At 47.8% G+C, this 24,412-nt stretch overlaps 1 protein-coding gene across 8 annotated transcripts in view; it reads left to right on the top strand.

Moving 5' to 3' along the window:
• The first annotated feature begins 275 nt into the window (after nucleotides 1-275).
• The window catches only part of ERCC6L2 (ERCC excision repair 6 like 2), a 291,509-nt gene continuing 267,372 nt past the window's right edge, over nucleotides 276-24,412 (top strand). For 2 of the 8 annotated variants that reach the window (XM_082241484.1, XM_082241487.1), the window contains exons 1-8: nucleotides 313-701; nucleotides 4,940-5,000; nucleotides 5,191-5,615; nucleotides 9,021-9,140; nucleotides 11,409-11,602; nucleotides 15,266-15,427; nucleotides 16,466-16,673; nucleotides 18,601-18,741. In XM_082241484.1, coding sequence (XP_082097610.1) covers nucleotides 4,982-5,000; nucleotides 5,191-5,615; nucleotides 9,021-9,140; nucleotides 11,409-11,602; nucleotides 15,266-15,427; nucleotides 16,466-16,673; nucleotides 18,601-18,741 — 1,269 coding nt within the window. In that variant the 5' untranslated portion in view covers nucleotides 313-701; nucleotides 4,940-4,981. Of the gene's footprint in view, nucleotides 702-4,939; nucleotides 5,001-5,190; nucleotides 5,616-9,020; nucleotides 9,141-11,408; nucleotides 11,603-15,265; nucleotides 15,428-16,465; nucleotides 16,674-18,600; nucleotides 18,742-24,412 lie in introns of all 8 variants that reach the window. The other 6 variants (XM_082241486.1, XM_082241485.1, XM_082241489.1 and 3 more) reach the window with 6 other exon arrangements.

The following is a 24,412-nucleotide window of genomic DNA, read 5'->3' as shown; positions in this document are numbered from 1 at the left end:
GAGTTTCTTAAGAGCAGGAACTCCTGCCTGCTCCTCTCCTTGGCTTGAGCAGCCTTCTTCTGCTCGGCCCCACCATCGTGCCCTGTGGGAATTCTCCTCCTTCGGCGCCGACAAGCGAGGGTGAGACAAGGAAGGGGAAATGGCGCTCGAATAACAACCATAGACTCTGAGGCCGGGCGGGCGACTCTGTACTGTTAAGTCTAGGGCGATTTCATCCTGAGAGGAGATGCTCTGTGGAGACCCGGACCCCGCGAGACCGCGGCTAGATCTCGCGAGACCTTGCTGCTCCCTTCGAAATAGGGCAGCTTTGAAACCCCGGAAGTGGCAGAAGCTGCGGCGGCTTCTCGGCACGTGAGTTCGGGGCTTTTGCCTCGCGCGGGGGAACTTCCTCCCCCCCCAGCCCGGAAGTGCCCTTTAATTCCAGTTATTCCTGCCTATATCTTAATGCTAAAATAATGAACAGGGCTGACTACTGCAGTCGACACCAAGATAATATCAACAATTACATGAAATGTTGTTTACAGGTAATGTCACCTGTAAATAAACAATAAACGTCCATTGAAAATGGCAAAAGTAGTTTCTTTCCCCAAATAGGTTTAGGCTTGTGAGTCCTGCCCATGTTTCCTAAGGAGATTTAACAAACTGAAGGACGTCGCCCTCCTTCTATGCTCCTCCCGAAGGAAACATGCAGATGGGGACAGGTAAGTTTCTACAGAGAATTTTTTTGCATTAGTGGGACTGGGGGTAGGAACTAGGTACGTGCAAATAGACTAGTTATTGTCTCACCTTTATACCTTTAAGCCGCTTACATACCATCTTCTCTTGTATATCGTTCACACTACAAAGTTATGCCTTAACTATGCTTTCTCAGCCTATTTTTTGATTTAATTTTCCTTGTTCATTCGGTGCAGTTCTGTTACAGTAGATTTTGACAGCTCAATGACTAAAGGTATTTAGCAACGAAACGCCGGTTTACCGGAATGAAGTCGGAACACTGAACCACTGGTATATCACAAGTGGACTCTTTATTGACTTCGTTTGCGATTGTTCAAGATAAAATATATTTTGGAAAGAGAAGAAATGAGCACTGAAGCACTGACAAGTGAACTCTTTATTTACTGTGTTTGCTATTGTTCAAGATAAAACTGATTTGGGAAAGAAGCTTCTTTTGCCATTTTTATGGATGCTTACTGTTTGTTTAAGATTGTTGCCTTGGTGATATTATCTTGTGCAACTTAATGCTGGCCTAGAAGAAGGGTCTCCTGCCCTGCCTTTGTGTGTGTTATTGGACTGAGACTGCTCTAACCTGATGTCAGGGCTGCTGGGGAAATCGGTGGCCCTCCAGAGGTTGCTGCATTTCAGTTGCATTTTCAACATGGTCAGGGGTGTTGTAAGCGCAGGGCCTTACCCTTCGTTCATGTCGTATTCATGGGCATAGCTAGGATTTATGTTTGGGGGAGGGGTTGGATAAGGTTACCAGATTTTTTTCAGTGAATCCAGGGACACTTTTCAACTTCAGTAGGAATGATAGGATTTTGTATGGGGACTGATTTGTAAATCTGGGGACTGTCCCCGGGAAACGGGGACATCGGGTAACCTTAGGTTAGGACACCCACCTGTTATCCTCCTCCGTCTGGTCTGTCTAGCAGATTTGGAAGTCAAAAAATAAAATAAAAATTAACACCAGGGAGTACCTTTCCCACAGTTAACGAGTATATTTTGCAAAATTACAAAGAACACGCCTTTTTTCATCTTATTTTCTTTTTCATTTTTTTCTTGGATTTGCTGAAATGCTTCTCAGCATTTCCTTCTCCAATTCCTTCTTTCCCCCAAATGTGGTTTTTGTGTGCTCACTCAGTAAGCATTACCCATGGAGACGCTCCCCTGCCATCATCACCCTTAGGTTTTTACTCTCCGCAATGTGCCAAATGACTGTTCTAGGGTACAAGGGGAGCATGGCTGAGCAAGAGAGATGAGGAGAACCTCTTCTGTGATAGGATGGAAGATTTCTGCCTCTTTTACTAGATCTGCTATGTCCAGCTCTTTCAACTACTCTTTACTGAGTTTCTTCTCCTTCCACATGGTGTACCATAGTCCATCACTCAGTCAGGTTGCCAGTTGCATCGCTAGAATGCGCCACAACATCATCCAAGTGACTTCAACATGTATTTCAGTTTCAAATATTATGATTATTTCTACTTTTAGTTAAGTGTTTTTATTTATTTACTTGATGGAGGGGGGCAACTGCCCCCCCGGCTACGCCCATGGCCCTATTGGTTCAGAACAGATAAATGATGGGCTGCATCAATAGGAGTATAGTATCTAGATCAAGCGAAGTAATAGTGCCACTGTATTCTGCTCTGGTCAGACCTCACCTGGAGTACTGTGTCCAGTTCTGGGCACCACAGTTCAAGGAGGACACTGACAAACTGGAACGTGTCCAGAGGAGGGCAACCCAAATGGTCAAAGGCCTGGAAACGATGCCTTATGAGGAACGGCTAAGGGAGCTGGGCATGCTTAGCCTGGAGAAGAGGAGGTTAAGGGGTGATATGATAGCCATGTTCAAATATATAAAAGGATGTCACATAGAGGAGGGAGAAAGGTTGTTTTCTGCTGCTCCAGAGAAGCGGACACGGAGCAATGGATCCAAACTACAAGAAAGAAGATTCCACCTAAACATTAGGAAGAACTTCCTGACAGTAAGAGCTGTTCGACAGTGGAATTTGCTGCTAAGGAGTGTGGTGGAGTCTCCTACTTTGGAGGTCTTTAAGCAGAGGCTTGACAACCATATGTCAGGAGTGCTCTGATGGTGTTTCCTGCTTGGCAGGGGGTTGGACTCGATGGCCCTTGGGGTCTCTTCCAACTCTATGATTCTATGATTCTAAAAGAAAGCACTTCTTCACACAGCGCATAGGTAAACTTTAGAACTTGCTCCCATGGGAGACAGTGATGACCACCATCTTGGATAGCTTCAAAAGAGGGTTAGAGAAGCTCATGGAGGTTATTGGTGGCTACTAGCCATAATGACTATGCTAATGCTGCTGAATGCCAGTTGCCAGTGGTTAATGGGCGGCCTATAAATACCAATAAACAAATAATAGTCTTCAGCTTCTGCTCTCTTTCCTGCCACCTGCTGCTTGCTGATAATTGAGTCAGTTTAGTCACACACTAGCCCCATTCTCGAGAGATGTTTAGGCTGCAGCTCACTGCACGCTTTACCTGGGCCAAAGTCCCTTTTCAGGGCATCAGACTGTCAGCATTTTATACTGATTTCCTGCAGACTGGCATTTCACGAAGAACCCCACTTCAGCTATGCTTGTCACCTTTAAAAAAAAATAATTATAATTGAGGGGGAGACTTTTTGTCCTAAGTGCAGAGCACTGTTATTCCCTCTCATAGGGATGCAGGAGAAGAGGGGCTGTTCTCTTAGCTTGATATGATGCCTCACCTCATCTCCTAAAGCATGGATGACTAACCTGAATCCCTCCAGAAGATGCTCGACTACAACTGTTGATTGTGTGTCAAGACCCCGCAGCCACCCCCTTGTTGGGAAATAACACACACAAGGACACGGATACAGTGGTGCCTCGCAAGACCAAAAGAATCCGTTCTGAGAGTCTCTTCGTCTAGCGGTTTTTTCGTCTTGCGAAGTAAGCCCATTGACAGATTAGCAGATTAGCGCTATTAGCGGCTTTTAGCGGGTAAGCAGATAAGCGGCTTAGAAAAAGGGGGGGGAGGGAAAAAACCCCCGCAGGAACTCGCAAGACATTTTCGTCTTGCGAAGCAAGCCCATAGAAGATTCATTTTGCAAAGCACCTCCAAAACGGAAAACTCTTTCGTCTAGCGAGTTTTCCGTCTTGCGAGGCATTCGTCTTGCGGGGCACCACTGTATTAGGTTTATGTTATTGGGCAAATTTGGCCACAACTTTATTGAATTACAGAATGTGAGTGGTATTGGTGCATACCAACTCGAGCTCCCCCTGGTGTTCCCGCCGGGGTTGTGCCAAGGCCCTAGCCCCCGACCCGGGCTTCAGACAAGATCAACACCCCCGGATTCCTTTAACGGAATACCCTTAAGCTTGGAGGGGCAGGTGATGGCCACACCTCCCCTCCCCCATCACAAGGTCAAACAATGCCTAACCGCAACCCTAACAAAGTTGTGACGATTGCTACGAAGTAGGCGAAAACCAAATGGCCACTGCCAATTCTGGCTCACCCCTCCAATTTAAACTGACCCAGCCACGCCCCCGGCCAGCGGATTGGCCAGCCGGGCTCTGACGTGGCCGGGATCCCCTGGGCAATGGGGGACAAAGCCCCCCGCCCCCGGTGGGGAGTGGGTGGCCATGTGGTCCACCACAACTCCTCCCCACTGGGAAGTGGAGCGGATCTGCTGGCCATACTGGCTGGAGCTGATGGCAGCTGGAGCCCAGCAACTTCTTGAGGGACACAGTTTCCCCCCTTCCCTAAAGTGAAAAGTACAGTGGTGCCTCGCAAGATGAAATTAATCTGTTCCGCGAGTCTCTTCGTCTTGCGGTTTTTTCATCTTGCGAAGCACGGCTATTAGCGGCTTAGTGGCTATTAACGGCTTAGCGGCTTTAAGAAAAAGGAAACAAACTCGCAAGAACTCGCAAGACATTTCGTCTTGCGAAGCAAGCCCACAGGGAAATTCGTCATGCGGAACGACTCAAAAAATGGAAAACTCTTTCGTCTTGTGCATTTTTTGTCTTGCGAGGTACCACTGTACAGTTAGCTCAATGTGGTGCTTTTCCCCCCAGCATGGAGATGTCATTATTTGGGACACTATGTTATGATAGCATTTGTTTCGGGTTTTCCTTTATGGAGGTTAATCGTATGTTCGAAATGTCGGTTGATGATACTTGCCTTTTATCTTGTTAATACTATTTTTTTTGCTTATGCTTGTTTCTTTTCTCCCTTTCAGTTTTATAGGTATTTGGGTATCCATGCTTATCTATAACTAAGAATGAGTGATGATTTGGCAGGTGGGTGATTTATCTGTTACCTTGAAGAGAACATTGCTAGGATGTGTCTTGATTTTTGCAGGACTAATTTAAAACAGTTTGCATCCCAACTTTATGTGGGGGGGAAAAATGAATAGAATTTAATTAACTACACTCCACTGAATTTCATTCAGGTTGAAACACTATTTTTGTTGTATGTGATTTTTAACAGGCAGGTGGCATGTTGGAGATAAATGCCTTGCTCCTTTTCCTGAGAATGAGAAGCTTTGTGAAGCCACGATAACATCCTTGGAAACAGATGAAAATGGGAATTCTTTTGCAGTTGTATCTTTTAGGGGCTCTCAAGGAAAGAAAATACTAGTAGAAAAACTCTGTAGTATCAAAACCAGTAAATATGCCCAGAAGAACTTAATATTTGATGACGAAGATTTGGAGAAGCCTCATTTCCCTGGCAGAAGATTTCCCTCATCTGCAGTTGACTATGAGCTGTCTAAGGATGGAGATCGGATCCCATATACAATTAATAGATACCTACGTGATTATCAAAGAAAAGGGGCCCTGTTTTTATATGGACATGCTGTTTGTGGTAACGGGTGCATTCTTGGAGATGACATGGGCCTTGGAAAAACTGTACAGGTATCGTACCTCCTTTCTGCTATTCTAAGGACAAAAATGTGTTGATGTCTGGAGCAGAGTAAAGAATTAGCTGGATTTTGTGCGGGTCTCTGCTGTTCATGATGATTTGTGCTCGTGATGATATTGGGCACTCACAAATTCTAATGAGTTGCCAGTCATTAGAATGATTGTTCTTTCCTGCTTTTAATGGTTCTAAGTTTTCGCTAGGGGCTACCATCTCTGTTTGCTCCGCTCATCAAGCCCGCTTAACCCTTTGTCAACTCTCCCTCCTTCATACCTGGCCAACCCTTTACACCTGGCCCTTAGCATCTCAGCTATGTCTTTGCCTATCCACCCCCCTTTGGTGAAATTCAACATTGTGCTTAGTCTGTGCCAAGTATTGCAGCTTGTCAGGTGGAACGATCGCCCTTTCCTCTCCAGAGGGGGAGGACAGGGGCGAAAAACCCATTGCGTGAACTTGTGAGGACGACTAAATTTCTCCTGCCCCTTAATTTGTTGTGCTTCTTAGTATTGTGTTTGTCTGTAGCTGCTTTGGTAATATTTATACCTGTGGGTTAAACCACAGAGCCTAGGACTTGCCAATCAGAAGGTCGGCAGTTTGAATCCCCGCGACGGCGTGAACTCCCGTTGCTCGGTCCCTGCTCCTGCCAACCTAGCAGTTTGAAAGCATGTCAAAGTGCAAGTAGATAAGTAGGTACCACTCCAGCGGGAAGGTAAATGGCGTTTCCGTGCGCTGCTCTGGTTCGCCAGAAGCGGCTTAGTCATGCTGGCCACATGACCTGGAAGCTGTACACCGGCTCCCTTGGCCAATAACGTGAGATGAGCGCCGCAACCCCAGAGTCAGTCATGACTGGACCTAATGGTGTCCCTTTACCTTTATACCTGGGTTTTATAATTAAATAATTAACAAAATGAAATTTAGTAAGCCACAGCCACGTTTCTCCCCCCCCCCCAGTTTTTCTCTCCTCAGTTGTGAGGCCTTTAGATGTTTCAGGTGTTTAAGAAAGACCTCTAGAAAGAATTAAGCTAATGATATTAATGAGAAAGTTGGGAGTCCATTCTTCTGTCCTGACCATGATATTTGATAAACCTGGAAGGCAAACAGATAGTGAGACTGGAGTGAGGTCTTTAATTTTCCAGAATTGTCACAAAGTGGGAAATAACTTAAGACAGTGATCATGAGTATACAGTCTCTATGCTTCCTTTTAAAAACAAGTCTGATTTCCTCTTGCTTTTTTATATCGCCTGTTGGGGAATTTTATTACACTCTTTCCCAGACACTGGTATATACCACTGATTGCAAAATGACAGTATGTGAGGAAAGATAGACTGTATAAATGCTTTCTTGTCAGCGTGGGGAAGGAAGCCTGCAACATTATTTTCTCAGAATGGCAATTCATTCTTTCACTCCAAGGAAGAAATCGCACTCTGCTGTGTGAGACATCCAGGGATTAAACTCCAGACTGGTTTTATTCTACAGCTTCTTTCCATAATTTACCACTTTCTCAAAAAAAAAGTTTCCATGCATGGCTTGCCACCTATTTTGTGTGTCATTATACTTGATAATAGCAGTGGTTCATGATGAGAACCAGGAATCCAATTAGAAACATCTTTTTCACAACAGTTTGAATTTCATTGTAAGCTGGAAGTGGATATGTGGATGAATATTTTCTTTTCTTTTTAAAAGTATTTTTCATGGAATTTTATCCACATTACCCAAATAAAACAAAACTTCATGGGACAAATGCATAAAAACCATGCTGAATCCAAACCAAGGCTGGCATGGAATGTTACATTTACAAGAAGAAATGATAAAGCTGGTTAATGGAGGAATATTTTAAACTTGCCTGTTTTTCCCCCATCCTGGTCACCTAGCTGAACAGTAAAATTCTGTTTTAAGCAGGACATTAGCTTGTGAATGTGATTAAAGTAATCTACAGTGGTGCCCCGCAAGACGAATGCCTCGCAAAACGGAAAACTCGCTAGACGAAAGAGTTTTCCGTTTTGGAGGTGCTTTGCAAAACAAATTTCCTATTGGCATGCTTTGCAAGACGACAATGTCTTGCGAGTTCCTGCTGGTTTTTCCCCTCCCCCCCTTTTCTAAGCCGCTAAGCAGCTGATCTGATAAGCTGATAAGCCGCTAATAGCGCTAATCCGCTAATCCGTCAATGGGCTTGCTTCGCAAGATGAAAAAACCGCTAGACGAAGAGAATCACAGAACGGATTCTTTTCGTCTTGCAAGGCACCACTGTATTGACTTTTAATGCTACAACAAGCTAAGGGCATCATTGCATGTAACTAAATTAGTGAAATCAAAGCAAGTGCTGCAGTTGTCTTATACGGGTCATTTTCTGTCCCTACATGGATCTCTTTATAGCAAGGGTGGGGAATCTGTGACACTTATCTGTTTTTGGGTTCCAGCTCCTATCCACCCCAGCCAGTGTGGCCAAGGGTCAAGGATGCTATGTGTTGCAATCCACCATCTGGAAGGCTACTGTTTGCTACCCTTTATTTATATGCTGCCCATGCCATCTTGGGACTTGCCTTAGAACTGGACCTCTGGTGGCTCCAGATGCCCTGGCTCTGATTCTGCCCAGGAAGAATGAGTCTTGTGTATCAATAAAAGAAGTGAGATATTCCCAGCAGAAGAGGTTGGACTCTGTGTTACACTTGCCAACACAAATTACTTGCATTTGTTGTCAGGAGGACTCTCCTTTCTGCAACCTGCACATTTTAAGAAGGGCTAGTTGGCACATGTTTCCTCATCTTGAGAGCTGGAGACTCTGTGACAGATGAAGAGTGTTTTGGGTCCCTTCCCTTGCTTAGCTGTGGGATGCTGTACAGTGGTACCTCAGGTTAAGTACTTAATTCGTTCCGGAGGTCCATTCTTAACCTGAAACTGTTCTTAACCTGAAGACCACTTTAGCTAATGGGGCCTCCTGCTACCACCATGCCGCCGGAGCACGATTTCTGTTCTCATCCTGAAGCAAAGTTCTTAACCTGAAGCACTATTTCTGGGTTAGCGGAGCCTGTAACTTGAAGCGTATATAACCTGAAGCGTATATAACCTGAGGTACCACTGTATTTAGTTGCAGCAGTGGGGCTGGCTGAGGTTCTGTTGAGATTCCTTGTCTTTGGAGTCTTGAGGCAGTGTGTCTATATGAGTTCTGAGAAAACAAGTCTTAGCAAACTGTCTTTTGCATTTGTTGTGAATCTTAACTGCTTGTTTGTGGAAAAGGCCATTTCACCAGTTGAACCATCATCAAATTCCTACTTGTTCCCACAGTTCTTTGGATATGCGAACAGAGATATATAGTCTTCCGCTGTGCATCGGAGTTTTGTTCGGAGTGTGATTTGGTTATTATTTTCCCTTTCTTAAACTCTTCAAATTGCGTTTCTTTCTAGGTTATTTCCTTTCTGGCCGCAGTGCTGCACAAAAAGGGGACACGTGCAGATATTGAAAATAACATGCCTGAATTTTTGCGAAGAACTATGAAAAAAGACATGCCATCTGTTCCAAAGAAAGTAAGCTTAGGGGCATCTTGAAGATACAACAGTACAAACCATTTTTAAATGGAGATACCGTATTTTTTGCACCATAACACTCACTTTTTTCCTCCTAGAAAGTAAGGGGAAATGTCTGTGCGTGTTATGGAGGGAATGCCTGCGGGTGGCAGGGGGGGGGGGATCTGCTGCAGTCGTGAGCAGAGGATCCATGGTTCCCCTTCCTTCCCTCCTCCGTGGCTCGCTTTGAAACAGCAAAGCGGGGGAAGAGCCGCTGAGTGTTGAGGAGAGAGGGACAGAGAGCCTTCTTTCTTTAAAGGAGCAAAGCGGGAGAGGAGAGGAGCCTTCTCCTCTTATACCCCTCTTCTGCATTATTAACAGCATCCTTCTCCACCCACCCCACGCGTGCTCCTTGTCCCTTGAGTGCTTTTCCTTCCCTCCCCACTTAAAACGTGGTTACAAAGCACGGAGCCACATGGATCCTCAGGATTTTTGCACTGGGTCACCCCAAACTCACCATCAGATCACATAGCATGTCCATGGCTACAGCTTGCACCAAAAAAAATCATGCACCCACTATTGCCTGGGGCCGCAGTGGTGCAAAAACGTGGTTACAAAGCATGGATCCACATGGATCCTCAGGATTTTTGCATTGGGCTACTCCAAACTCACTGTCAGATCACATGTCTGTGGCCACAGCATGAACCACAAAAATCATACATCCGCTGTTTCGTTTAGAATTTTTTTTTTCTTGTTTTCCTCCTCTAAAAACTATGTGCGTGTTATGGTTGGGTTCGTGTTATAGAGCGAAAAATACGGTATGCTTTATGTATGTGAGGTTCTATGGACCACAATTACACAGCGTGACCCCCGCAATATATTATAGAATATGGTGGTGGTTGTTGGTGGCATGGAGAACTCTGATCCATTGGCTTCTTCATCTCCTGTGATAATTGAAGGACCATTTGCTGACTCTTCCAGTAGCTTGGAGAATAATTGCGCTTGCCTGGAAAACATTTTTGTGACCCCAATAGAGCCTAAGCAATCTCAACAGGCTTCAGATAATTTAAGTGGGCTCTTGGTTCCTAACAAGCAGCCGAAGGGGGATATGTTTCACTTCCCCATTAATATACAGGGGGATTCTTCCACCTTCTTGCCTCTGTACTTCTCACCCCTAGTTGGGCTGGCCTTCACCATGACACTTCTAGGTTCTGCTTCCTGGCTTACCTTTTGTTCCTACCTCTTTCTTAGTCAGCTGTGTTAAAATCCCTAGGTGCTTGGTAACAGGACGCAGAGAGATCTTCCTTCCCTGCTTTTGAGAGGGTGACTTTCCAAGGTTGATATATATTAAAAACAGTGGCTTTTGAGGATTCCACCTCCATCACCACAAAGAGTCCTCTCTCAAACGTTGCTTGTCACCAGATTTTGGCTAGGAGCCAACTGACACTCTTTGACTGTTGGCATTCCCTTGCCATCTGTTCTTCCCTTTGTCTTGGGGATTTTCCAGGTTTGCTCCAAGTAGGCATGCTTAAAGCTTGCATGTTCCTGAGCAAAAAAAGGGGGGGCGGATGTTCCGCCAACTGGCAGGCCTCCCTATGGGCTGCTTTAGGCCTCAAGAGATTCAGATTACCGTATTTTTCGCCCTATAGGACGCACTTTCCCCCCTCCAAAAATGAAGGGGAAATGTGTGTGCGTCCTATGGGGCGAATGCAGGCTTTCGCTGAAGCCTGGAGAGCGAGAGGGGTCGGTGCGCAGCTCCGCGCAGCCATCCGGAGCCCGGCGTGAAGTCGCGCCGGGCTCCCGACAGCTGCACGGAGCTGCCTGCATTCCGAAGCCTGGGACACGCTGAAGAGCGTGCCCAGGCTTCGCGCACCTCTCTGCAAGCCTGGGGAGACCGGCGCGACTTCGCGCCAGGCTCCCTAGGCTTGCGGATAGCAGGCTGTTCTGGGGTCGGGGGAAGCCTGGGGGGGGAATAATTTTTTTTCTTTATTTCCCCCCAAAAAAACCTGAGTGCGTCCTATGGGGTGGTGCACCCTATGGGGCGAAAAATACGGTACATAAGCTTGCCATAGAAACAAGGTAGTGGCTACATTGAAAGAAACTGGGTCTTAATGAGTCTTGAAGGACCTTTTTTCCTGGGTTTCTCTCATTGTGCTGTGCCCAGGCTGCTGAAAAGTATAGGATAGCGTAGGAATATTAACAGTGTGGGGGTTTTGTACTCAGTCGCAGCTTGTATGTATTCAGCACCTTGTATCTGGTTCAGAAACCACATCACATTCTCCTTTCCAGCCTTTCCTGATTGTGGCACCCCTTTCTGTCCTGTATAATTGGAAAGATGAATTGGATACCTGGGGCTATTTCAAGGTGATAGTTCTGCATGGCAGTAGAAAGGACTACGAAATGAGTCGAATCAAGCAGGGGAAATGTGAAGTCGCACTAACAACATATGAAACCCTTCGCCTTTGTTTGGATGACCTTAACAGGTAACACAATTCTAAAGATTACTTCTACTGCAGACAATGAATGTGGGGTTGTTCTTGTTGTTGTTACATCCTAAATATACTCTTGCAAACCCAGGACACTGAATTCTTGAAACCTTTGGGAGAAATAAGAGAAAATGCATTGAGCATATATATTGTGGCTGTAATCCTATGCACACAAGTCGTCAGTGATTCCATTGCAAACTGTGGGACTTAATTTTCAATTAAACATGCATAGGAGAATGAAAATGTCTTCAACTGCAATGCAGAAATATATGCGCAAAGGGGAAACGGTCAAATTTTTGCTTGGAGTGGAGAAATACTTCTCTAGTGTTTTTTAATTGCAACAAGTGACATTTGATGAAGTCTGGGGCAGGGAACATTTTGGCAACCACCAGTCAGTGGGAGAGTGTAGGGAAAAGGGCTGAAGCCAAAAACACCACTCTCACTCTAGGCAAGCTTCAGTAATGCAATAGAACCGTGATATTTCTGAAATGTGAAACATTTAGCGCTTTTATTAAATGCTAGCCCTATTTCTTCATGTTATTTTGAATCACTCTGAAATGTATTCTTGCTGGATGGCAAATAATGTATTGTACAGTGGTGCCTCGCAAGACGAAATTAATTCGTTCCGCAAGTTTCTTCTTCTTGCGAGTTTTTCGTCTTGCGATGCACGGTTTCCCATAGGAATGCATTGAAAATCAATTAATGCGTTCCTAGGGAAACCGACTTCAGACCAGGTCCGGGGACAGTCTGTCCCCCGACCTCTTCTGAAGGCTGGGGGGGGGGGACAAGGGCTTTTCTTCCCACCCCCAGCATTTTAAAAAACCCCGGGACAGCGGAGGGCTTCTCCGCTGTCCGGGGCGATCTTAAAATGCTGGCGGGCGGCATTTTAAAATCGCCCCGGGACAGCGGAGGATTTAAAAGCCCCTGGGAAGGCAGGCAGGGGGGACAAAGATTTTTGCCCCCCGCCAGCCTTCAGAAGAGGTCCTGGACCTCTTCTGAAGGCTGGCGGGGGCGAAAGTCTTTGCTCCCCCCGCCTGCCTTCAAAAGCTGTCCGGCCAAGGCTTCGCGGACCTCTGCCGGCATGCCGAAGCCTGCGCGCGCTGACATTAGCACGCCCAGGCTTCGCGGAGCGCTCCGCCAGCAGCGGCAGCGCTGCCGCTGCTGGCGGAGACTTGCCCGCATGCCGAAGCCTTTGCGCGCTGACATTAGCGCGCCCAGGCTTCGCGGAGCGCTCCGCCAGCAGCGGCAGCGCTGCCGCTGCTGGCGGAGACTTGCCCGCATGCCGAAGCCTGCGCGCGCTGACATTAGCGCGCCCAGGCTTCGCGGAGCGCTCCGCCAGCAGTGACAGCGCTTCCGCTGCCGGCGGAGACTTGCCCGCAGGCCGAAGCCTGCGCGCGCTGACATTAGCGCGCCCAGGCTTCGCGGAGCGCTCCGCCAGCAGCGGCAGCGCTGCCGCTGCTGGCGGAGACTTGCCCGCATGCCGAAGCCTGCGCGCGCTGACATTAGCGCGCCCAGGCTTCGCGGAGCGCTCCGCCAGCAGCGGCAGCGCTGCCGCTGCTGGCGGAGACTTGCCCGCATGCCGAAGCCTGCGCGCGCTGACATTAGCGCGCCCAGGCTTCGCGGAGCGCTCCGCCAGCAGCGGCAGCGCTGCCGCTGCTGGCGGAGACTTGCCCGCATGCCGAAGCCTGCGCGCGCTGACATTAGCGCGCCCAGGCTTCGCGGAGCGCTCCGCCAGCAGCGGCAGCGCTGCCGCTGCTGGCGGAGACTTGCCCGCATGCCGAAGCCTGCGCGCGCTGACATTAGCGCGCCCAGGCTTCGCGGAGCGCTCCGCCAGCAGCGGCAGCGCTGACGCTGCTGGCGGAGACTTGCCCGCATGCCGAAGCCTGCGCGCGCTGACATTAGCGCGCCCAGGCTTCGCGGAGCGCTCCGCCAGCAGCGGCAGCGCTGCTGCTGCTGGCGGAGACTTGCCCGCATGCCGAAGCCTGCGCGCGCTGACATTAGCGCGCCCAGGCTTCGCGGAGCGCTCCGCCAGCAGCGGCAGCGCTGACGCTGCTGGCGGAGACTTGCCCGCATGCCGAAGCCTGCGCGCGCTGACATTAGCGCGCCCAGGCTTCGCGGAGCGCTCCGCCAGCAGCGGCAGCGCTGCCGCTGCTGGCGGAGACTTGCCCGCATGCCTCTCCTGCCTTCAAAAGCCGTCCGGGATAGCGGGATAGCGGGACTGCTTTTAAAATGCTGGCGCTGGGGAGCAAAGCCTTTCGGCCCCGCCAGCCTTCCTGGACCTCTTCTGAAGGCCGGGGGGGGGGGGGGGGAAAGGCTTTGCTCCCCACCGCTAGCATTTAAAAGAGGTCCCCGGAGATTTCCCTATGGGCTTTCGTCTTGCGAAGCAAGCCCATAGGGAAATTCGTTTTGCGAAGCGCCTCCAAAACGGAAAACCCTTTCGTCTAGCGGGTTTTCCGTCTTGCAAGGCGTTCGTCTTGCGGGGTACCACTGTACTTGGTTTAATCTCCCGGCCATCAGTTCTAAGTCATTCCGAATTGGTGCGATCAAATGTTATCTGGCCCTGCCTGTAGCTGTTAAGTTATGGCTGTTATGGGCTTCTTTGGATAATTACAAAATCCTAGCTGAAAGTTATATTCAGTTTCTCTCCCTGTCTCCCTTCAAAGATAAACCCTTTCTCCCTAATACAGAAATCAGTTCTTTTCTCTTGCTGTTTGTAAGGAGTGTCAAGAATTTCGCTGTGGGTACAAATAAGCAGGAAAGTCTGGTCACGGTCAGTTGGCACAATCCAGTCAGATGGGTGGCAAGCAAGCAAATATCTATCTATCTATCTATCTATCTATCTATCTATCTATCTATCTATCTATCATCTATCATCTATCTATCTATCTATCTATCATCTATCTATCTATTCCCAGGGAAAGACAAGCCAGGTCTCTCTGATCAAGCCAGGTACCTGGGCATCTCCAAATGGGCCCTGCTGGCTGACCTAAGACCATGTTAGGTGTTCTGCAAGCTTGCAAGTACTATACTGCACTTGGCACCAGTTCCCTGAGGCGTGGACAATGCTGACTTAAAAGGCCCTTGCCCTATTCTGTCAGTACTGACATCTGTGCTGGAGGGGATGTCAATGGGTGCTTCTCTCTGAGAAAACCAAGCAAACTATGTCCACAGGCCAAGGAGGCTCAGGGGAGAGGTTGACTCCCATGAGTGGAATGGTCTGTATTTTCCCCTTATCCGTTTCTTCTTCAAGCTTGTATGAGGGGCTGGGTTTGGGGGTCGTCATCGTCATCCATATAATATATTACTACCAAATTTCTGAGGGTGGTGGAACAGCCAAGAGGGTGTTTGTAGGGAAAGTGAGGTATTTGGGGCTTGAGCCATGACAAACATGTAATATGGAGCACAGATGGGAGGGAGTGCATTGAAACTTTTTTTTTTTTACTTTTCAGCTACATTTAAAAAAAACAACTTGCTTTTTAAAAAACAACAACCCTTTTTTTGTTTTGATACTCTGTACTCTCATTCTCCCAGAACCATGGAAAGTTCAGTCTTGAGTGTCATTGTTTTGCATAATATGGGAAACCTCACTGGCAATAGCTTATGAAATAATATATTTGGAAGATTTAGGGAGACTCTCATAATTTCTGGTTGTTTTCCCAGCTTAGAGTGGTCGGCTGTCATTGTAGATGAAGTGCATAGAATCAAGAATCCGAAATCACAAATAACCCAGACCATGAAGGCGCTAAAGTGCAAGGTTCGATTGGGACTTACTGGGACGATTTTGCAGAACAACATGAAGGAGCTTTGGTGTGTCATGGACTGGTAAGCACAATAAAAGTGAAGCTTGCAAGTATAGGTTGAACGCTCATTCACTGTTGATGCCATTTTATTATTTATCTACATACACAGATAGTGTTTTTGCACAGTGTTTTAGTTATGGCACGGCCAGTTTTATAAAGGCTCCAATATTACATTTCAGTCCCTCTTAGGGGTACATCCTCGAGTACCTGGAAAACGAACATATTTAAAAGTACAGTGGTGCCTTGCAAGACGAACGCCTCGGAAGACGAGAAACTCGCTAGACGAAGGAGTTTTTCGTTTTCTTAGCCGCTTCGCAAGACGCATTTCCCTATGGGCTTGCTTCGCAAAACGAAGCTTGCCCCGCAAGCTCCGGGGATAGCGGGGAAGCGCAGTGCGTCTTCCCCGCTGTCCCCAGACCTCTTTTGAAGCAAGGGGCGGCGGGGAGAAGATTGCTTCTCCCCGTTGCCAGCCCCTCAATCTCCGGGGACAGAGGGGAAGGCGTGCGCGCCTTCCCCTCTCTCTCCCCGGACCCCTTTTGAACCAAGGGGCGGCAACGGGGAGAAGCGATCTTCTCCCCTCCGCCCCTTGCTTCAAAAGAGGTCCGGGGACAGGCGCGCGCGCGCCTTCCCCTCTGTCCCCGGAGATTGCGGGGCAGGCAACGGGGAGAAGCAATCTTCTCCTCGCCGCCCCTTACTTTAAACAGGTCCGGGGACAGAGGGGAAGGCGCGTGGCGCTTCCCCTCTGTCCCCGGACGGTCTCCATAGGAACGCATTGATTGATTTTCAATGCATTCCTATGGGAAACCGTGCTTCGCAAGACGAAAAACTCGCAAGAAGAAAAAACTTGCGGAACGAATTAATTTCGTCTTGCGAGTCACCACTGTATGCATGGGAATTTAGTTAGCCAGCAGCTGGAACACAACAGCAGACAGAGAATCTGGATCTTTGGTTCTAGAATCCTACTGGATATGTGAATGACTCACAAGAAATCACAGCAGACGGAAGAAAGATGTGACAACAAGAATGATAATATGTCTACTGATGTTTTCCTGTCTCTTAGGGCTGTACCAGGACTTTTGGGTAACGAAGCGCGCTTCAAGAAGGAATTTTCTGATCCAGTAGAACATGGTCAGAGGCACACTGCAACCAAAAGAGAACTGGCAACAGGTCGAAAAGCAATGCAGAGGCTAGCTCAGAAAATATCTCGCTACTTCTTAAGGCGTACAAAGGCTCTTATAAATGATCAGTTGCCCAAGAAGGAGGACAGAGTAAGAGTGATTGGCTACAATAAATTTGTCTATAGCTTTTCAATGTGGATTTAATGAAATTTGGCACTGTGGTATAAACCACTGAGCCTTGGGTTTGCCAATCAGAAGGTCGGTAGTTTGAATCCCCACGATGGGGTGAGCTCCCGTTGCTCAGTCCCTGCTCCTGCCACCCTAGCAGTTTGAAAGCATGCCAAAAAGTGCAAGTAGATAAATAGGTACCGCTCCGGTGGGAAGGTAAACGGCGTTTCTGTGCGCTGCTCTGGTTCACCAGAAGCAGCTTAGTCATGCTGGCCACATGACCTGGAAAAAACTGTGGACAAATGTTGGCTCCCTCAGCCAGTAAAGCAAGATGAGCGCCACAACCCCAGAGTCATTCGCGACTGGACTTAACTGTCAGGGGTCCTTTACCTTTACCTTACCTTGTAGACATCTGGGGTGGGTGGGAGATCCAGTCTGTCTTTTGCATGTGGGAATGCACATGCGCAGCTGTGTTTGTGCACTGGACTGGGGCTGGTGGGGCTGTCAGGTGCAGTTATGGGAAATCTATTTGCTGTTAGCAGTGCTCTTCAAATATATAGGCACGAATGGGTCTAGAGAAGGACTGGATCGTCTCCTTGATTGCTAAAATGTTTTTTTCTAGTAATTTTAGTATTGTGAGTCAGTGTAAGGAAAGGATCGAATACTGCTGTTAAGCAATATTATTTTTGTCATTTGCAATTTTTCTCAATGTGGGACTTTCCACAGACAAATGATTTTTCACATCTAGCCATTCATGTTTTGTCCAGAATTTGTAATTACAAGCCCAAATAACTCCCATAGCTCAGTCTGCAAGCTTAACGTCTTCAGTTCCCATGCAAAAATTTGTTAATGGACAAATTCTGAAGATTTATTCATTTAAAAGACTAGCGAGAGGCATTTTGCTCTCATACTTTCTTTTCTTCTGATAAATGCATGTAAAAACCTAATTGAATTGTTAAATGGAAAAAGACTGCCTGGGCTTAGCATCACCATCATGAAAGAGTGCGTGCATTTCACATGTCTTGCCTTGTACGTTGAGCATAAGAGTACATTTTAGAGAATACACAATCACACATACTTTTAATAAAGATTCACATTTGTCCGTTGCTTTTCCTTCCTTATTTATACCTACCTTTTAGCCAAAGCCTGTAATAATACAGTCTAAACTGGGCTTTCTAAAGAGAAGATTAACAGCAACGCCACTCGGCTGCCTTTAATCTTGCAGCTTTCATTTCATTTCATTCTCTTGATAATGTGAGTATATGTTCAAGATACTTTCGGATTATTACAGCACAGCATGGTGCTGCTGCTTTGTGGGTGGCCTAAGTTCAGGAGTGATCCTGGGATTTCTGCATCCTGCTGGTTGAGACCAAAAGATGTCATGGAGATGCCACCCATGGTCTTTGAGAGGAAGGATAAAGTTTGTCATCCCACTGTACAGAGCCCCTCCCTCCTACATCAGCAATTCAGAATGTCAATGGATATCTAAAGAGCTGGCTGTTTCTCTTTATCCCCTTTGTCTGCATTAGTGTTCTGCAATAGTATGTGCCAGGAAATGGCAAAATAGATCTTTTAAGTGGTTCAAAATCTTTGTAGCCTTACATCGATGCATTTTGAGTCCTTTCCCCTCCAGCACATACTGATTGCAGATTGAGAAGGATTGCCACAATTTAACTTTCATATTCGTGACAGATTGTGTCATTTAAATCTAAGATATTAGCCAACGACACCCCTCCCTTTATATGGTGCTAAAGTTTACATTTATTTTGCAACAACAATGAAACATCGTGTTGAGTTGGGCTGTGCCTGTCACGATCATTATCTTCTTGCAATTGTTCATAACAGCTTAACATTTTTATTTGTGGTGTTTTCTCTCCCCCCCCCCCCGTTTTGCATTTTATCCTGCCAGATGGTTTATTGTTCTCTGACAGAGTTCCAGAGAGCTGTGTATAAGACTGTGCTGGAGACAGAGGATGTGCAGTTGCTGCTGCGAGCAGGGGAGCTGTGCAGATGCAACAGCGGTCGCAAAAGGAAATATTGCTGCTACAAAGTAAGATGTTTGGACATGTTTAATTGTATTGCCAAGTTCCCTTCTGCAGTGTGCATCTGGCGCACTCTGCTTCCATGCCAACTTTTCATGGATCTGAAAGTGGGGCACAGACGATGGATACAATGTGGCATAAAACTCACTTACTCATCCCTCTGGCAGTCTAGGTTTTTGGATTCCCAGTACAGTGGTACCTCTGGTTGTGAACGGGATCTGTTCTGGAGCCCCGTTCGCAACCCGAGCAGAATGCAACACGCATCTGCGCGTGCACAGGTCGTGATTTGCTGCTTCTGCGCATGCACGTGACATCATTTTGAGTGTGCATGCGTGAGCGGTGAAACCCGGAAGTAACCCATTCTGTTACTTCCGGGTCACCGCGGAACGCAACCTGAAAATGCTCAACCTGAAGCATATTTAACCTGAGGTATGACTGTACAGTGGTACCTCAGGTTAAGTACTTAATTCGTTCCGGAGGTCTGTTCTTAACCTGAAACTGTTCTTAACCTGAAGCACCACTTTAGCTAATGGGGCCTCCCGCTGCTGCCGCACCGCCGCTGCACGATTTCTGTTCTCATCCTGTAGCAAAGTTCTTAACCCGAGGTAAAATTTCTGGGTTAGCAGAGTCTGTAACCTGAAGCGTCTGTAACCTGAAGCATATGTAACCCAAGGTACCACTGTACTTTCTTTTACCGCTCACTTTTCTTCTTTCTGTTTGGATTTCATAAGCATTGAGGTTGAGTTACTCAAAAAGTCATCATTAAATAGCCAAAACATGTTGTTGTTGTTAGACTTGTTAGTCTTATGCAGGGGTGGAGGAAAGGGGGTGCGGTGGGTGCAGTCCTCACTGGGTGTCACCACTGGGGTGTGTGTGACAAAATGCCAGGCGGCACTCAACGTGTTGCCTTCAGCGTGCCCGAGCCACGCATCTCTCATGCGGTGGCTTCGGTGTGTGCAGTCTCCACACTGCCCAAATGGTCTGCCCACTGCCTCCCCCCCCCCAGGTGTAGGGCAGCTGAGTAGGAGGAGACAGGCAGATTCCTTGGCGGCCCCTTGGTTTGCCCCACCCCTATGGGCAGCTTGCCCCACCCCTGGGCGCGCCACCCCAGGCACCCACGGGGCGGCTTCCTCCACCGCTGGTCTTAGGTTTGGCATTTAAAGTATTCAGAAACACCCTTTCAGACTTAATTTTTGATACCACATAAAGTTTTACAGGTTTACATTGGAGCCTTGCTTCTTCAGATGCGAGTGTGGATTGGCTGGCTACAAGTGAATGTCACCATTATTAGTTACACATATAAGGCATAAATGGAACGGTGTGGGAAGCAGCAAGGTGGGGCGTGAGGTAGCGGAACTAGGGGTCATAATGTTCAAAAGCAGTTGCATGTGCTTAGCCTCAAATCAGACATAATGCCAGATTATGGTTTGCCAGCTGAGAATAAGTTTTGTGGGCTTAGGAGCTCTTTCCACTGCTTCTCAACTTCCTGGCTTTCTTAGTCCATAGCTTGCAGACATCCACTTTGACAGAATGTGGTTGGTGCCTCAACCCATGGCTTGAAGTGGGTTTGGAAACCATCGCTTCAAATTCTGGTTTAGAAGGGAGGTACTAATCATTGGTACATGTTAAAAAGCATGTTAAAAAGTACATGTTAAAAAGCAGAGACATCACCTTGCCAACAAAGGTCCATATAGTTAAAGCGATGGTTTTCCCAGTAGTGATGTATGGAAGTGAGAGCTGGACCATAAAGAAGGCTGATCGCTGAAGAATTGATGCTTTTGAATTATGGTGCTGGAGGAGACTCTTGAGAGTCCCATGGACTGCAAGAAGATCAAACCTATCCATTCTTAAGGAAATCAGTCCTGAGTGCTCACTGGAAGGACAGATCCTGAAGCTGAAGCTCCAGTACTTTGGCCACCTCATGAGAAGAGAAGACTCCCTGGAAAAGACCCTGATGTTGGGAAAGATGGAGGACACAAGGAGAAGGGGACGACAGAGGATGAGATGGTTGGACAGTGTTCTCGAAGCTACCAGCATGAGTTTGACCAAACTGCGGGAGGCAGTAGAAGACAGGAGTGCCTGGCGTGCTCTGGTCCATGGGGTCATGAAGTTTCGGACACGACTAAAGGACTAAACAACAACAACAACAATCATTGGTTGCCCATTTAGGTGTCATGGCGAACCTGCTGATAAAAATGAGGGAGGGTGTCTACTGAGCAGGCTTCCAGTTGCCAAACCGAGACTTGGGGTTTCAGGCACGTTGAGCCTTTTGTTTCACGTGGGGTTAAGGAACTAAGCTGTGTAGGTTTTGACGATTACCCCCACTGCCTGTGGTCTTTTTGCACTAATATAAACATTTCCTTTACACAATTCTCTTTCTGCTATTATAAACCTTTGTGGTGGATGGGTTCTTTGCGTTTGTGCTCTCATGACTGGCTTCAGCCAAAACAGCTGACTTAAAAATAAAATAAAGCCCCACAAATAGACAAGGGTTGAAGAATAACATTGTAAAACATTGTTATGTATGCTGTACTTTTTCATCAGCATTGGTAAAATAGTAGTAAGCAGACAACATGTAGAAAATAATTATGAAAACACTTCTGGAAAAGAATACCTAGTGAGTTCCTTTTTACTTGAATATTAATTTGTTCCCTGAGTGACTTTTTTATGGTGCAAAACTACATTGGACTGATCTGCTGGCAGATATTTGTTCATATATCTGTACCCTTAAAATATTCCAGTTGATCTGAAGTTATCCATAAAGCAGGCTAGTCGGTTACTTTTTAAAATATGGCAAAATAGAGGAGAAGGTGGGGAGGATAGTGAATGTTTTGTGACATGTTCTTAGAAGTTATATTGCTAAATCATGGTATATGAAAGTGTCAGGGAACTGACCTCAGAGGGAAAGGAGGTGATAGGGCTCCCAGAGACTGGGAGAGACTCAACAGCCAAAGCAGGGACCAGCAGGGGGAGCGCGGGGTCTCTGGAGGAGGATCTCAGGGATACTGAGAGAGATGCAGCAGCGCAGGCAGGAAGCAGGGGGGAGAAAGGGGTGAGAGACACGTCCAGTGAAAATAGTGGGGAGGTGTCAGAAGCAATTGCAGGGAGACCCATGCTTCGTCGGAAGCTGTCACGTCGTGAGTCCAGGAGACGTGTTTCCGTTAAGGAACTTCTTTGTTGGAGGCGTTTCCGCAAACAGCCACTGTCGGACTCTAACAGTGACTAGAGCAGACATGTCTGAGGAGCTCTGTCACACACAGAGGTTTGTGGGGCCGCACAAACTCTGAAGGGGCACCATTTTAAGCACAAGCAGCTAATCATCCCCAAAATAGCAGTCCGACAGTCTCTGTACGCTGCCTGTGCAGGAGAAAGCATCATGAGCGACCCAGCCGGAGCAGGGGGAGGAGCTGATCCAAGCTTGGAAGAAAGATGCCGAGCATTGGAGGTCCAACTGGCGCTGCAGACGGCGAGGCTCGAGGAGAGGAGGGCTCAAGATGCAGACAAGAAGGGGAGAACCACTCAGTTCCCCAGAAAGGTACCAGGATTGGTGCAGAAGTTTGGGGGGGACCCCAAGGATTACCATGCCTTTAGGACTGAAATGCAATATGCCCTGAATGTCCAGTTTGATGAGTTCCCTGATGAGGAATCTCGAGTTGCTTTTGTAATTGGGCATCTTGAGAAGGGCGCGCGAGACTGGGTTCGACCCCTGATGGCAACGCACAACGATATCCTAAAGGACACTATGAAATTTTTTCGTGCAATGGATATCATGTTTTCCAGCGACGTTGAGGAAGGGGCGGTGCGCAGACAGTTAATGGCTTGCAAGCAGGGAAGCAGATCTGTCCGTGAGTACTGGACTGAATTTACCATGCTGATTCACAGATTGGGGTGGGATTTATCGGCAGCACCCATTCAGATGCTATTTGAAGAAGGTCTTTCTTCAGCTGTGAAAGACGAGCTGGCCAGGAGCCCCAGGGCGGTGTCTATGGATCAGCTGACCAAATCTGCGCTGACCATTGGAGCGCGCCAGGAGGCAAGAGCCTTGGAGAGGCGGGAAGGGAGAGGGGAACGTTGGAAGGAGTTACGCATTCCAGACATTCCTGAGCCAGCTTTCCCGCCGGCAGAGCCGATGGAAATCGGAACAGCCCGCGCGCGCGCAGTTTCAAAGCCCAGTGAGGGGGCGAAGAAGGAGGGAAAGGGAGCCCGGAAATGCTATCTCTGCCAACAGCCAGGCCACTTTGCCAGAGTCTGCCCCCAGAGGAAGGAATGGCAAGGGATGGTGGGAACTGTTGAGGGGGAAGAGCAGGGAGAAACGGAGCAGGTAAAAGCCAACGCCTGGTTGCCATCAGGGCACTGCAGCCAGGCCAAAGAGCAGTGAAAGTGCCCCTTCCCCAAGTGCCAGTGCCAGAAGCTCCTCGACCGGCTCTAGTGATTGAAGTGTCGCTAGAGCTGCAAAATGGACACCCCCTAAAAATAAAGGCACTGTTGGACTCAGGCAGCTCCTGCAATTTTATGAGCAAGGAGTTTGCTGCTGAACACCAGATACAGACTATCCCTTTAAGCAACCCCCTGCAGGTGACCACGATCGATGGCAGGGAACTGTTGGGAGGAGGAGTCAGCTTGCAGACCATCCCAATGATAATGAGGGTGGCAAGGCACACAGAACTGATAGCGTTTAATGTGGCCACCTTGGGAGGTGCTCCCATTATTTTGGGAATGAGCTGGCTAGCCCTACATGATCCGCTGGTGGGCTGGCATCAAAGAGTGGTTTCCTTCGGTTCCGCACATTGCTTAGAACACTGCAGGGGGGAAAAGGGGTCAGCAGGGGCCCAAGCCACCCTGGCAGGGACTGAAGTAGTGGAGAAGGGGAAGGTGCCACCACAGTATGCTGATCTCAGCGACGTGTTCAGCGAGAAGGAAGCTGACCAACTACCTCCGCATAGACCCTTTGATTGCCAGATCAATTTACTCCCTGGAGCACAGCTTCCTGTAGGCAAGTTGTATGCCATGTCAGACAGGGAAATGCAGGAGTTGCGAGCGTTCATTGACAAGAACCTGAAGAGGGGCTTCATCAGAGAGTCCAAGGCAGCGGGGGGTAGCCCAGTGTTTTTTGTGGACAAAAAAAACACGGACAAGCCGAGGCTGGTATGTGACTTTCGGGCCCTAAATGCAGTGACAGAGCCGGCGGCTTTTCCTATGCCCAGGATTGATGATATTTTGACCAGGGTGCGGAAGGGAAAGATTTTTACAAAGCTGGACCTAAGGGGGGCGTACAACCTGATACGTATAAGGAAAGGGGATGAATGGAAGACCACCATGTTCACCCCTTTGGGGGCATTTGAATACTTAGTTATGCCTTTTGGATTACAAACAGGCTCCGCGTGTTTTCAAGCTTTCATGAACCACGTACTGGGGCCTTTGCTCTACAAGAATTGCGTGGCCTTCTTAGATGACGTGTTGGTGTATTCGGAGAATGAGGAGCAACATGTGAGAGACGTCAGAGAAGTGTTGAGCAGGCTGCAAGCCAACCGACTGTGGGTGAAACTGGAGAAGTGTCAGTTTCATACCAAGGAGGTGGAATTCCTGGGGTACCGCTTGTCAGACAAAGGGTTGGCCATGGACCCCGGCAAGGTTCAAGCGGTGCTGGAATGGAAAACACCCAAGACCAAGAAGGATGTG

This window comes from Podarcis vaucheri, assembly GCF_965113315.1.
Source record: "Podarcis vaucheri genome assembly, chromosome: 11".
NCBI lineage: Eukaryota > Metazoa > Chordata > Lepidosauria > Squamata > Lacertidae > Podarcis > Podarcis vaucheri.
Note: the sequence above shows the minus strand (reverse complement) of the source record. Positions and strands in the feature narration are given on the sequence as shown.